The following is a 16,003-nucleotide window of genomic DNA, read 5'->3' on the forward strand; positions in this document are numbered from 1 at the left end:
CCCCCTACAGTACCCCCTACAGTACCCCCTACAGTACCAACTACCCCCTACAGTACCCCCTCTACAGTACCCCCTCTACAGTACCCCTTCTACAGTACCTCCTCTACAGTACCCCCTACAGTACCCCCTACAGTACCCCCTACAGTACCCCCTACAGTACCAACTACCCCCTACAGTACCCCCTCTACAGTACCCCTCTACAGTACCCCTACAGTACCCCCTACAGTACCCCCTACAGTACCAACTACCCCCTACAGTACCCCTTACACTCTACAGTACCCCCTACAGTACTCCACCTCCACCTCCACCTACAGTACCCCCTACAGTATCCCCTACAGTACCCCCTCTACAGTACTCCCCCCTCTACAGTACCCCCTCTACAGTACCCCCTCTACAGTACCCCTACAGTACCCCTACAGTACCCCCTACAGTACCCCCTACAGTACCCCCTACAGTATCCCTTACAGTACCCCCTACAGTATCCCCTACAGTATCCCCTACAGTACCCCCTAAAGTACCCCCTACAGTACACCCTACAGTACCCCCTACAGTACCCCCTACAGTACCCCCTACAGTATCCCTTACAGTACCCCCTACAGTATCCCCTACAGTACCCCCTAGAGTATCCCCTACAGTATCCCCTACAGTACCCCCTAAAGTACCCCCTACAGTACCAACTACCCCCTACAGTACCCCCTCTACAGTACCCCCTCTACAGTACCCCCTACAGTACCCCCTACAGTACCCCTTCTACTGGCTCTACAGTACCCCCTCTATAGTACCCCCTACAGTACCCCATACAGTACCCCCTACAGTACCCCCTACAGTACCCCCTACAGTATCCCTTACAGTACTCCTTACAGTATCCCCTACAGTATCCCCTACAGTACCCCCTACAGTACCCCCTACAGTACCCCCTACAGTACCCCCTACAATACCCCTTACAGTATCCCTTACAGTACCCCCTAAAGTACCCCCTACAGTACCCCCTACAGTATCCCCTACAGTATCCCCTACAGTATCCCCTACAGTACCCCCTACAGTACCCCCTACAGTACCCCCTACAGTACCCCCTACAGTATCCCTTACAGTACCCCATACAGTACCCCCTACAGTACCCCCTACAGTATCCCTTACAGTACCCCCTACAGTACCCCCTACAGTATCCCTTACAGTACCCCCTAAAGTACCCCTCTACAGTACTCCCCCCTCTACAATACCCCCTCTAAAGTACCCCCTCTGCAGTACTCCCCCTACAGTATCCCCTACAGTACCCCTACAGTATCCCCTACAGTATCCCCTACAGTATCCCTTACAGTACCCCCTACAGTACCCCCTACAGTATCCCTTACAGTACCCCCTACAGTACCCCCTACAGTACCCCCTACAGTACCCCCTACAGTACCCCCTACAGTATCCCTTACAGTACCCCCTAAAGTACCCCTCTACAGTACTCCCCCCTCTACAATACCCCCTCTACAGTACCCCCTCTGCAGTACTCCCCCTACAGTATCCCCCCTCTACAGTACCCCCTCTACAGTACTCCCCCTCTACAGTACCCCCTCTACAGTACCCCCCTTTACAGTACTCCCCCTCTACATTACTCCCCCTCTACATTACTCCCCCTACAGTACCCCCTACGGCCTACAGTACTCCCTACAGTACTCCCCCCTACAGTACCCCCTACAGTACCTCCTCTACAGTACCCCCTCTACAGTACTTCCCCCTCTACAGTACCCCCTACAGTACCCCCTACAGTACCCCCCTCTGGCCTCTACAGTACTTCCCCCTCTACAGTACTCCCCTACAGTACCCCCTACAGTACCCCCTACAGTACCCCCTCTACAGTACTCCCCACACCCCTCTCCATACATCCTTCCCGTAATACATTAATACGAGGGATCCTCAGTTCATGGAAATGAGTAAGCAAAATCCTAACCAACAGGAATCAGGATAAATAGGCCATGTCTAATGTTTAATACCTACTTAACACATTCACCAACAAACTGCTGTTTGGATTAGAATCAGACCTCCAAATTTAACGAAATCAAGTGACATGGGCCATAATGAAATTATTAGATCGGACGACCCCTCCTCGTACAGTCCCCCCTCTAGATCCCTCCTCGATTGGTAACAAAATCGAACATTTCACTTAATCGAATTTTCATCAGCACAAATATGAGTTGTTTCCCCGGGAAAAATTTCACGATAACAAAATTATCGATCGAATCCTCTCATAAATTTCTATTGTTTATCAAAAAAAACGCTAATCTAATATCTGAGGTTTTAAATTTGAGTATTCAGCTTCAATCTCAACAATAAAAATTCAAAATTCTTGAGAAGATTAAATACTCAGTATTTCACAGGTTCCGTGAATCTGAAGAATTGTTGCATCTTGTAATTTAGCGGTCACTCAGCAGTCAGCTTAGTGAACCATCGGACCTTTTTAGTTATTTAATTTTCAAGTTAGGTGACAAAAGGGGACATTGTAATTTGAAGTGCCGAAACGACCGACGCCGCTATGCGGAATTTTCCCGAATTGTAGGTATTTTTTAAAAAAACGTCAGATTTTTGTATTATTCCGTCCAATTTAACGTTCGGTATATGCAAAAAACATTTGGGGTACAAAATGCTCCCAGGAGGCGGTGTAAAGCTGTAGGCGGCGGTAAAAAAGGCCTGACTATCTTTCTTTTAACGACATTACACAAATCTTGGGGGGCGGCAAAAAAATTAGTGGTACTGGTAGGGTGGGGGGGGGGGGGCACCTAGATGCGTTTCACCTCTGGGGCATTGTCGTTTATTTTGGTAATTTTATATTAAACAGAAGAATGTAATAATTAATATGTGTTTATATTTTTAATGTTATCGCACTAAGTTTAATATAGTAGAACAGTTAATCGTCTATCCCTAAACTTAGTCCTTTATTACCGGCAAAGTGTTCTTGTAATTTAATTTGAATGTTGAATGAGAATGAGCAAGAAAAAGTAAACTCAGGCTTGTTTTTAATTACCCGATTTCTTAAGAAACGTGGTGTTAATTTTATCTTAAATTCGTAATGCGATTTGAGACCCAAATATCTTTGACATTTCTAATCTTAACATTTAAAATTCTTATTTTACTAGTACCTGCATAGTATGTGATTGAGATTCCTCATCGTGTGTTATTCGAACTTAAAAGAAACGCAGATATCAGATATACTTATAGAACTAGGTCGTAGGTAATGATAGTGGGTCAGTGTCCTCACGCCCAGTCCTAGAACTTGCGTCAGTCACCAACCTTAATCCAACTACACTAATATACACTATAACATTATTCCGCCTTTACAACACGGTTTATTTGAGAAAAATTGTTCATTCCGTTTTATTCGGAGAAATCATTTTTAATTCTTATCTTCGTCAATTGGAACGAAAGAATATCCGCTAGGTGTATGTAATACACCTGTATATACTATGTATATATACACCTGTATATACTATGTATATAGGTATGTATATACAGATACTATGCATATATACTACTCGCCATCTCGTGTACTTCTTTCATGTATCTGATTTGTCAATCAAAATCACTATACTGATACACTCACAATCATTTAATCAAAACACAAAACTATGTGTAGCTTAGCATTATAAATGGTACTCGGTCGCTAAAGAAAGGGAAGACAGAAAGGGAAGACAGTGCACTATATTTAGGAAGTGCACTACCTACTATATTAGAAGTACATCTCTCAGAGTACTCCTGTAGACTACAAAGTTGGCACAGTGCCAGGTAACAGGTAACAGTTCACTCTTGTACAAACTCTGGAAGCTGGGCATCAAAGGACGATTCTTTGGTTGTATGGAGTTCATGTACACTAACTCCAAAGCAAAAATCAAGCTCTCTGAAAAGGCCGATATTCTTTGCGGGACTGAGCAAGGACTTGATACACGTTGTTTACTGCAGGCCGAAAAAAGAGGTGTGAAAAGAGGAGTATAACGTGTATCAAGCTCAAGAATAGTACAAACTTTGTTTATTACCGATAAAGTACAAAGTACATATCTTGGGATTACTTTCACTCTTACAGGAATCCTAAACCTTGCTCAGATGAAACTTAAAACTCAGACAAAAAGGATATAATATTGCCTAATATAAAATATAATATTGCCTGATATAAAATATAATATTGCCTAATATGAGACACTTTTAGAATATTTATTGTCTATTTTGTATTTATGTCCCAATCAAAAGATGCACGCTGGCTAAAAGGATTTTGCTAGCTTGCCGGTGTCCCAGTAAATCACAGGAAATCTTACCATCTGAGTGGGATTTGTCATAAGTTGTATGACCCGCCGCGCACAAAGTGCGTGGCTCCCCCTGTATCGTCAGGACGATAGTGAAACGACCGTGGGGGTCGCAACGTGATACAAAGTGGGATGCTAAAGATTATCATTTCTTCGCAGCGGGTTTGTGTTACTGTTACTAGGTAATTCGCCATCGACAGTGAGCCGCGCGTGCCGACTGTAGGATGGTCCTTTAGCGCTAATTTCGGCCAGCACAAAATTCTTGAAAAAAATGCGTATTGAGTAACCTTCCCTTCATCCAATTTTAACAAAAAATGGTAAGTTTACTGTACTCATAAACTTACAAGAAAAGTGTCCGAAAAATTTGAAGCATATTCAACCATGTATTGACCATTGTTGATGGTTTGGCCCGGCGCGCTACTAAAAAAGAAAAAGTTTAAGAAAGAATTGTATCACGTGGTGACTGGTGACCCCCACGGTCGCTTCACTATAGTTTCACTATAGCTTGACTATCACCTGTATCGTCTTCGACGATACAGGGGGAGCCGCGCACTTCGTGCGCGGCGGGTCATACAACGTAGGCTTTTACTAAATCGCTCGCCCAAAAATTCCACGTGACTTTGGTTTTTTTGGTTTTGCAGCCGTACAAAACGGTTTTACATAAACCCTAATCCCAACCCTAACCCTAACCATAACCCCGAAGCTATCCACAATCTTAACCACAACCCTAACCCTAACCTGAGCCCTAAATAATCGAATTCACGTTTTACTAGCCTGTCACGTGACCAAAACGGTTTTTTGCCCATGACTCTCCAGGGAAGCATTTTAACCCTACGTCATGGGGGGTGATTCGGAATCAGCGTCCAAAAATACACCGATGTAGATCACTTTCATGCCTAAAGGGCCTTTTCACAAGAATTTTTTTAAAATTTGGGCGAGCGATTTAGTAGGAGCGCCTATTTTCGCATATTTTTGAAGTAAAAATTCTATATCTTCCACATTTTAAACACTAAAGTAATGAACCGTTTGGGAGATGGTCTCAACAGTATGATGTGTTGAACAGTGATGAATGTTTACCAGAGTTATAAATTTGTTCAAGTAGAGAAATAATTGCTGCCCCTAGACTGATACCCTAGCGTATGTCCAAAATGGATAATTTTGGCTATTGCAGACCTCGTGGAAGCATTTGTGGCCTAAAAATTGGCATGAATACAGAATAGAGGTCACTAAACAAGATAAAAGTGTCAAGTGGAAGATTTGGAAAATTAATTAAAAAAATGTGTGTCCGTCACAGTCGTGTCCGTCACAATTTGAAAATGGGGCCACGCAAACAAAAATTGAGCAATCTCCAAGAAAAAGGCATCTCGGAAATCCCTAAACCTTCTTTTATCATTGTAATTCCAAATTAGAGACAATTGATAACTTTTTGAGATAGATTTGGGTACCATCTGAGTAGACACCCAAAAAAGTGTCATATTTGACACAGGGGTGCTATCTCAGAAAGTAATAATGGTAGGGGTCTGAAATTTTCACACAACCTGTAGAAAGGTTAAATGTGGACTAATAAACAGTTGAAGCTGATAAATAAGCAACGTACCGAGTACAACATTCGTTTGAACTTTAAAAAATAGCAAAATCGTAGTGTCCGTCACAGTGGAATAGCCCTTGAGATGAATCATCCTCCCTAACTTTCCATATGTCTTCGTAAGTGTCCTCCTAGCAGCAGTCCAACTGCTTCTGTTGACGATGTCTACTTAACTTTCTTTTTGTAATTTTATAAGATTAAAAAATTATAATTTCAAATTTGGACACAAGTCTTGGAACCCTGTATATCGTTTGAATGACCTTTTTTGCCATGTCTGAAATGGTTTGTAAATGGGCTATTGTTAGCCCCAAGTATTTTGGTCCCTCATTCCTTGCCAATCAACCAATATATAATATATGATTAAAGGAATGTAAAACAAAACTTATTATTTGTAGTTTCTTTTTTTTTACTAAGGAATTCATTAAATTAATTTAACTAATGTATATGTAGTGTGTGTGTGTGTATTAAATATTGGGAAACTAATCATCAAGCCTCACTGGGACGGAGCATTGTTAAAAGATCATAGATCTTGTAGGGCCCTGGCCCTCCTTCAGTACAAATTTAAAGGGAACATCAGTCAAATATTTATTATTATAAGACATATAAGTAACATTAGATTGAAAAATTTACTGAATTATGAATTTTGAATTATGTATACACTCTGCACACAATGAGGTTCCTTAATTAATAGTAGCATTTTAATTAGTTCAAAACTAAAAGTTTTGGGCAATCATAAATTTTTAATCATCTTTTGATATTGATTGAAATAAATTTTCGTGCACATACAGAATGAATGGTTAATAATTTAATATATATGTAGACCAAGCTCTGTACACGGGATGCTTCCTGGAAGAATCCAGTTCTTTTAGCGGGGCACCCTACCTAAAGCCAAATTGAGATATAATAATCATATTCCTAGGGAAATAATCAGAAATCGAATACCAATCAAATAATATGATATTATTAATTAAATTAAAATTGAAATTTAAAAACACCACTATTAAGCGTACACTTTTACTCAGCAGTGTCACTACAACTAGTTTACAAAAATACTTTTAAAACTATATATCAAAAGCAAAATAAAGTTCTATGTATAAATTCGTTCATAAAACTTCCAAAAAGCTAATATAATTTAGATAAGTCAAAGAGAGGGTTAAAATTATTAATAGAACATTTTTGCTACCTCAGTGTCAGATAAAGTAAACAAATAAGTCTTCAGTGCGGACTTAAACGCCTCAACAGAATAACATTGTTTAACTGAGTCTGGTAGTGCATTAAAAACTCGTGGACCAACCACACTAAAACTACGATCACCAAAACCCTTGGTTGAACGATAAGGGACTATGAGCCTAACAGTGTGTCCATGGTGAGCATACTTAAACATATCTTGAAGGTACAGTGGCGCTATTCCATTAATAGCCTTAAAAGATAGGAGACATATTTTAAAAATCACTCTTTTAGGTATATTAAGCCAGTGCAATTTATCAAGATCGTCGCCTAGGTGATCAAATTTATATTTTCCAGTTACTGCTTTTGCACAGGCATTTTGAATAAGCTGTAGTTGATGTATGAGGTACTTGGAGATGCCGTAAAACATGGCGTTACAGTAGTCCAAACAAGAAACAACGAGGCTATTAACAATTGTCTTAAGCTGTTTTGTAGTCAGCAGAAACCGTATCTTAGTGAGGTTGCGTAGTGTTAGGAAACATTTCTTCTTCAACTCAACAACATGTTTGCTCATAGTAAGCCCAGAGTCCATATGTATCCCAAGATTCTTAACTGTGCTCACAAATCGAATAGTTGTGTCACTCCCAAAATTCACTCCCTTTATATTGATCTCTTGTAGGACGGACATAGGACCAAAAACGATTATCTGTGTTTTACTGTCATTCATTGCTAGAAAGTATTTTTTCATCCAAGCTCTAATAGATGCAAAGCATCCCCTGAGCTTAGAGAGTAACGTTTCGCACTGGTTGATGGGTTTAAATCTCTTTAAGATCTGGTGGTCATCTGCATACCCATAAATTGTGAAGTCCATTCCTTGTACAAATCTATAGATGGATCTGATATAAAGGTTAAACAGAACAGGTCCCAGAACTGAGCCCTGAGGAACACCAAACTTAATAACTATTTCTTCAGAGAGAGTAGAACCAAGTCGAATTCTCTGAGCACGACCTTTTAGAAAGCTAGTAAACCATTTTAACACAGTGCCCCTTAGTCCTATCTCCTTCATGAGAATGTTCAGTAAGACATCATGGTCTACAGTATCAAACGCCGCCGATAGGTCAAGCATCATGACAACTGTAGCACTCTTTTCATCTGATGCAACTAGAAGATCATTCCATATTCTGATCAATAATGTTTCTGTGCTGAAGGTCTTCTTGTATGCAGACTGTTCTGGGCAGTGGAGATTATGCTTATCTAAGTGATCGTTTAGGCGCTTTAACACCACTCTCTCGATTAGCTTCCCAAGGAAAGTGAGGTTTGAGACAGGGCGAAAGTTTTTCAAGACATTAGGATCAAGAGAGTTACTTTTCAGGAGGGGAACAATATCAGCAAGTTTGACTCCGTCCATTGAACCTTGAGATAAGGATGCATTAACAATCTGTAGAAGTAATGGTAGCAGAATGCTGATGTTCTCTTTAAGCAGTGTAGTAGGTAAGATGTCAGAAGGTGAACATTTGATACCAAACTCGTCAATGATTTCCTTTAGCTCATCTAATGTGACAGGTTCAAAGGTAGACCAGTGGTAGGATTCGGGAGCTTCAGCAGAAGAGTCTGATGGAAGAGTAAACCGATCATGATCCATATCTTTCCTAATGTTATCAATCTTAGATGTAAAGTAGGCGTTAAAGTCTGCTGCTAGCTTTGGAAGATCATCTGTGTAATCTGGCAGAGGATTAGATTGTTTACGGTCTAAATTTCTATTGACCAGCTGCCACAAAGTTCTTGGGTTGCCTTTAGAGTTTTCTACCATATTCTTAAAGTACTCCTTCTTCTTCAGATCAGCCATTTTAGAACATTCTGAGCTGATGTCTCTAAACATGATTTTATCTTCAAGCGTTGCTGTTGGTTTACGAGTTTTTGCCTCGGCTTTTCTTCTCAGCTTTCTGTAGTCCCTGTATTCATTATCAAACCAAGGTGCAGAATCAATAACAGATACCTTCTTGGAGACTATTGGAGCATGCTCATCTAGGAGTTCAGCACACAAGTCGTTCAAGTTGGCAACAGATGCACTCATATCAGTAGTTCCAATTTTCCCAAGATCAATCAAGTTTACTATATCGAAGAGATCACTGGTAAATTGGTCATCATCCACAGTCTTCAAATTTCTGTAAGTGATATCTTTAAAATATTTCTTTTCGAATTCCAAAGAGAAGTCACAATAGACTGGAAAATGATCTGATCCATGCCTATTCACACTATCAACCAAAACCTTGCATTGAAGCTGATTCTTGATAGAGAAGCAGAAGATTTGGTCTAGTGATCCACCAGCAACATGGGTTGGTTCATTAACATGATGATTAAATCCGTAAGACAGAAATAAGTCAAGCGTCTTCCTAACAAGCTTGTCATTCTTATTCTCAAAATGAATGTTCAAGAATATAGGAGTAGTAACCATATTTACTATGCAAAATGCCCCAACCACATAGTGTAAATTTATATAAAATCCAAATTCCATATCATCATTAAACCTCAATAGTCAATATAATAGCCCCAGCAAAATTAAATAACTTCTTATATACCTTACTGTCATACTACAAATTAATTAAACATTTGAAATCTATTAACCAGAGAATAAATTTCTAAACCTAATGCAAGTGAAATAATTTAGATGCAATAATGAATGCCTAATGTGAGTATTATCTGTCAATGTCCTTGTAAAACAGTCTGTACAAGAGATATGAGTAACTAATATAGAAGAAAAAAACAGGAAGTTGTCGTCTGTTGAAAAATAAATAAAATATCTAGAATATAGATTAGAATATAAAATAACATTCAGTCAATGTGCCCATATCCAAAAACCCGCATTCTCGCATTCTAAGAATGTAGGAAATTTTTAAAAGTAGGAAATTTTTGACAAAAAATAGGAAATTCGAGTGCCAACTCTGAGAATTTTCGATAATATTTCAGTAGGAATTTAAATGAAAGAGCAGACTAAAAGTTTCTGGACCTTTATTTAAATGTCCTCAGTCAGGGATCCACTGATCCAGTCTATCAATTTCGTTTCACAGACCAAAGTTTGTTGCTATTAGCTACAAAATCTGTGCATCAAGTAACCACTAACCAGATGCTAATTATTGGGGCATTTTCGCGTACACGACATAAATTATAGTTGTCATTATTACTTTATTAACATTTTACTATCTACTTATCTACCTTACTCGGGAATATTATAACCGGGATAAAGTGGTGGGTTTTGGAAGATTCCGCCATATTTTTCCCGGTCAAAAGTTTTACCAGTCATAAAAAAACCCGCCGACTCAGATTATGGGGTTCCAAGGGGGTGGTGATCATCATATTTTACCTGAAGTCTCATATGTGCTAGAGAAGACTTTTGAAGCAGTGGATGGAGGGCTGTAACTTTATTGGCGGTTGCTACCATAATTTCGTTATAAAAATCACAATTTGGTTATAGAAATCAGATTCCAAGGTGGACCGTGATTATCACTTCTCTTGCCCATGAATCAGTGAATCGTGAGAAGAAAACAATTTATATGTTATAGAAGAAAACGAAAATTATAATAATATATAATATATATTATAATTATAATGGCTCTAAAGATTGATCGCTTCTCGTGTGCAGTGTGTAGACTAAAGAAAGAGGGAGTTTTTCCCGTTAAAGTAACTTGTGGCCACATCCCGCTAGAAGTGAGTAAACTGTGCCACTATTTCATGGTCCACGGTGGATTGATTACTGGAGCAGTTGAAGATACAAAGCCAAGACGTTCCCCAATACCAAGCGGTGGGTAGGAAATTAAGCTCCGGCTGACCTTCAGAGCAGTAGCCCCATTAGCGGACAAAATGAAAGTCTTGTTAAGACAACAATACAACTTCGAATTTGACGGTCAGCAGCTCAGGGGGATATCAATAATGATAATGGCGGGGACATTAGCGATAATGAGAATGAGAATACGCCTTAATGAAGATTTGACTTATTATTGCTTAGATTTATTTTCCTTTAAATAGACGTGTCTTTTTTTTCTATTTCTGAGTAATATCAATAACTGTAAATTGAAATAACTTCTTTAACAAGTAACAAAAACAGAAATTTCGGTTGAAAATTTGTTGACCTCTGAAAAAAAACTTGAAAGGTCGGCCACCGGTAAATACATGACCGGGATAATTTGGCGGGTTTTGGGAAAGTCCGCCATATTTTTCCCGGTCATTAATTTTCCCAGTCATAAATTAACCCGCTATAATATTCCCGAGTAAGGTAGTCTATGAAACCGGATATGTCTATATAATCCTTTTATATGATCTAATACGTTTAAATTCATGCTTTCAGGTGTAGTCCTATGGATATGCTCTGGCAGATCACTGATCGGATATGTAAATATGAGGACAAGTTCATCATTTGGAAATACTCAGATTTTGGACGCTGCTTTCAACAAATTGCAATTATATCTCCAGTATACATTTTTCTCCTCTTCACTGGCACTTTCTTCTGTGCTAAAGCCAGATGTCGTCACATTACGTTTGGAAATATCAATAGAGCGTGGATTGTACTACTGAGAGTATTAGCTCATCTGATTATCATTGGGAGTCAAATTGGCTTGATTATAGAGCAATTTGTTTCATTGGAAAGAGCAGAGACAATGACGATAGCTGTGGAGTCATTGGTATTACTGGCATGGTCGTCAAGCCTTGGTGCAATCCTATTGTGGAGAAACAGTTGGTACAGCGTGGCTTTTGGGAGGGATTTCAATGTGCTTAAAATAGCATGGGTAATTGTTTTTATATCTTGTTCATTTGAGTTATACAGTGCAATACTGTACACTACTGGAAAGGAATCCCCCTTACAAGAAGAATCTTTTTCCGTATATGAATCTATAAACATATATCTACGGTGGGCAACATATCTCAGTGTCCTGCTTCTACAAATACCGAGATCAAATTACCAGAATCTGCCTACTTCTACCATCAATGATGATCAAGAGGCAGGGTCTTCACGAGGAAACCACCAAGAGAATGTGTCTGAGCACTCATTTTCAATACTCTCAAGAGCTTCCTTCCACTGGGTAACTAAATTATTCAGTAATGCTCAATATACACCATTTCCATCGATTGATGATTTACCTTTCAATTTACCTTCCAACATGAATCCAATTGCTAATCACTGCAAACTCAAGCTTGCTCTTCAACATTATACACAACCATCGTTCCAACCGCTGATGATGCAGTCAGATTCGCAAGGCCATTATGAAGATCTGATCCAACCTCTCCTTGAGAGTTCAAAAGACATTAAAAAATGAACATTAAGAGATTTCCACTTCTGAAATCCTTAAACAAGGCTTTTGGATGGTCCTTTTGGCCACTCAATTTGGTCAAGTTGGTGTCTGCTGTATTAGAAATTAGCTCTCCAATTATTTTGAACCTGTTCCTTCAAGATCTCGAGAGTGGTTCCGACAGTATTGTATCAGCTGTAATATACTTAGGTTTACTCATTCTCATTCTTATCCTCAACTCATTCATCGGTTCTCACTTATCTTACGAGGTAAGCAAGTTACAGATAACTATGAAAGGTTCAATAATCACAGAACTGTATTCTAAAGTAATGAATATTAATCTGAGTAGGCTAAAGTCTTTCTCAGTCGGCGAGTTAACCAACTTTGCTTGCCAAGACAGTGAACGAATTTCCTCTCATTTGGTTTGCTTCTTTGAAATATGGTACATGCCCCTAAAGCTAGGTGTGATATTCTATCTAATGTACAGATATATTGGATTGTCATTTCTTGCAGGGATAGGATTCTGCATTCTCCTCGTCCCTCTGAATCAATTAATCGCAAAGAAGCTTCATGATTATAATGATGGTTTACTAAAGCACAGGGATAGAAGGTTGAAGCTCATTCATGAGGTCATTACAAATATGAAATCAATAAAGTTTTTCTCCTGGGAGGAAAAAATCATCGAAAAAATAGCAGCTTTGAGAAACTTAGAGATAAAAGAGTTAAGAAAGATTGCTAACTTTGATGCTGTATGTGTGTATTGCTGGGCATCTGCTCTCTGCTTGATCACATTCGTGATTATGGCAACCTATTCATCACTGGGTAATCAGATAAGTGCCAGCACAGTCTTCACCACTTTGGCCCTTGTTGGCCAGGTCATAATGCCATTGAATGCACTTCCATGGGTAATAATGGGATTCATACAAGCATGGGTGTCACTCAAGCGAATTCAACGCTTCTTTGATGTGCCCGAGGATGCTCCTCAAAGAGCTGCACTATCCCTCCCATACGAAGAGCAAAATGTCATTGAAGTTGATAACTGTTCTTTTTATTGGACAGATCCTGGAATGTGCTGCTTAGTTGGCCTGCAGTTTCAGGTTAATAAGGGCGAACTTATGGTTGTGATGGGTAAAAGTGGATCTGGAAAATCATCACTCCTTTTAGCCCTTTCTCAAGAACTAAACATAGCATCCGGAGTACTTCGTTTGAAAGAGTGGAAAGATGGTGCTGGAATTGTCCTTCAAGATTGCTGGATCAAGTCTGGTTCTGTTCGTGAGGCTGTTCTTGATGGCTGTGTCTTTGATCTCTATTGGTATGAAAAAGTAATTTATGCATGTGCTCTTGACAATGACATAGCAAATTTTCCACTTGGAGATGATACACCAGCGGGAGCTAATGGATCAGCTCTGAGTGGGGGACAAAGACTGAGATTATCTTTAGCTAGAGCAGTGTACAAAAACAAACAGGTATATCTTATTGATGACATATTTGCTGGATTGGATAGTCAAGTAGCCTTGCATATATTCCAACACTGTATAAATGGGTTACTAGCCGCTAAAACCAGAGTAATCTGCACACATCTCAAGCAATTTGCCTCTTCTGCAGATACACTCCTTATCTTGGCAGATCGCCATATCAAGTATATTGGGCTACCACATATGCATGATATGCCATACTTAGACTCTGTGTTATTAAAAGATGCTGACGAGGACAGTGAGAAAGACGAAGTTGAAAAAGAAAGAGCCCAGTATGAGGAGCCTAGGCAGTTTGGTCCTATTGATGTAACAGTCTACAAACATTATACGAAGGCAGCTGGTGCAGTGCTGACACTTGTAGTAGTGATATCTATGTTTGGTATGCAAGGAACCTCAAACCTGTCGGATTGGTGGCTGTCTGTGTGGGTTAAAGCAGTTGCTGTTAATCCGGCATACCTTCTGTCAGCTGTGCAGCAATATGTCACAACACTGTATACTAGCCGTCTGTCACCCTCTATATACCCAACAAGGTTATTGCTCACAAACTCATCCTTAAATCTTATTTCTGAAGATAAATCTAATGGAACATTCTATCTGGCTATCTATGGGTCTTTAATAGCTGGAAACACTGTTTTTGCTCTTATCCGAGCATTCAGTTTTGCATTTTTTGGCATTTCGGCCACAACAACTCTGCATAATAACATGCTGCAGTCTGTTATGAAAGCTACCATGCACTTCTTTGATAAGACCCCAGTTGGTGTTATACTCAACAGATTTTCCAGCGACATTTACTCTGTTGACAGCAATCTACCATTCATGCTTAACATCCTCCTAGCACAGTGCCTTCTCCCTGATAGGTACTCTAGTCATGACATCCTATGGTTTACCATATATTCTGCTAACAATAATACCAATACTGGTGCTCTATTATTTCATTCAGAAGTACTACATAACAGCAGTGCGAGAGGTAAAGAGGCTTTATTCCATGTCCCAATCTCCACTGTTCACACACTTTGAGGAGAGTGTGTCAGGACTAGTCTACATTCACAGCTTCAGAGCATACAATTCTGTTCAAACTATGGGTGTCAAGTATCTGGAAGCTTTTCAGAGATCGTGTTTTTGCATGAGCGCCGCTACCGCATGGCTTGGGTTGCGTCTCCAACTTTTAGCTGCAGGAGTATTGTTAGTGGCTTCAGTTATTATCCTTACTGAAATCCATTATGGTGTTGCTGATGCTGCCGTGTTAGGCCTGGCACTCACCTATGCTCTCACCATTAATTCTACTTTAACAGCTCTAATATTTTCAATGACTGAAGCAGAGAAGGAGTTTGTGGGAGCAGAAAGAGTTCTACAGTACACACACGACCTTCCTATTGAGGTTGAAAAAGAAGACATACAGTCAGTTGACTACAACTGGCCGTTATTTGGTGCTATACAATTCAGTAAGGTGTCAGTCCGTTACAATGGGTGTAACAAGAGAGCTGTGGATGAACTGAGTTTCTCGGTGAAGCCAGGGGAAAAGTTGGCTATAGTTGGTAGGACAGGGGCCGGGAAGAGCAGCATGTTCCTGGCTCTCTTTCGACTTGTTGATCTGGAAACTGGAATAATTGTAATCGATGGTACAAATATACATGACATCAGCAGCAAGGTTTTACGTCAGAAACTCTCGATTCTCCCTCAGCAACCGCTAGTTTTTACAGGTACTATTCGAGAGAACATAGATCCTTTCAACAAGTACAATGACAAGGACATCATAGAAGCGCTCGTTAAATGTCAGTTATCAGAGTTTGTTAACGGAGAAGATCATATTAACCGTCACATTTCACTAAAAACTCTCAGCTCTGGCGAATCACAGCTCTTTTCTCTTGCTAGAATACTTCTCGAAACGTCAAAGATTTTGTGTCTTGACGAGGCCACTTCCAATGTTGATATGGAAACAGACAAAATAATTCAGAAGATAATTCGCAAAGAATTCAAGGAATCCACCATAATCACAGTAGCTCATCGGGTTGAAACGATAATAGACTACGACAAAGTGTTGGTCATGAGTAGAGGTAAAATTGTGGAAGAAGGAAATCCCAAAGAACTCCTCAAGGAAAGATCGTCTTTGTTTAGAAATCTAGCTGTCAAAGGGGGGGTTGTTTCCTCAAACATTGATGATGCAATCGCTTCATCATCAAAATCACAATGACTCAGTTATTAATGATATAATCT

At 39.7% G+C, this 16,003-nt stretch overlaps 3 protein-coding genes across 3 annotated transcripts in view; 2 read left to right on the forward strand and 1 right to left on the reverse strand.

Moving 5' to 3' along the window:
- LOC134816726 (arginine and glutamate-rich protein 1-A-like) overlaps positions 1–16,003 on the reverse strand; it is a 1,122,901-nt gene that overhangs the window by 49,370 nt on the left and 1,057,528 nt on the right. The gene's annotated exons all lie outside the window — the stretch shown is intronic.
- LOC134817103 (uncharacterized) lies at positions 11,385–12,341 on the forward strand. Its single transcript, XM_063826209.1, has one exon. It carries the CDS (start codon positions 11,385–11,387, stop codon positions 12,339–12,341), a length of 957 nt encoding a protein of 318 aa, XP_063682279.1.
- On the forward strand, positions 13,226–15,980 carry LOC134817348 (ATP-binding cassette sub-family C member 10-like). Its single transcript, XM_063826485.1, has 2 exons — positions 13,226–14,230; positions 14,625–15,980. The coding sequence occupies exons 1-2, from the start codon at positions 13,226–13,228 to the stop codon at positions 15,978–15,980; spliced, it is 2,361 nt and encodes a 786-aa protein (XP_063682555.1).

Source organism: Bolinopsis microptera, chromosome 6, assembly GCF_026151205.1.
Source record: "Bolinopsis microptera isolate Bmic1 chromosome 6, MBARI_Bmic_1.0, whole genome shotgun sequence".
Classification (NCBI taxonomy): Eukaryota; Metazoa; Ctenophora; class Tentaculata; order Lobata; family Bolinopsidae; genus Bolinopsis; species Bolinopsis microptera.

Excerpts from the sequence above, each read along its gene's own strand:
- LOC134817348 (XM_063826485.1), top strand. The coding sequence starts at position 13,226 with ATGGGATTCATACAAGCATGGGTGTCACTCAAGCGAATTCAACGCTTC. Across the intron at positions 14,231-14,624 it reads TGTGGGTTAAAGCAGTTGCT|CACAGTGCCTTCTCCCTGAT; the intron begins GTTAATCCGGCA and ends ACATCCTCCTAG.
- LOC134817103 (XM_063826209.1), top strand. The coding sequence starts at position 11,385 with ATGGATATGCTCTGGCAGATCACTGATCGGATATGTAAATATGAGGAC.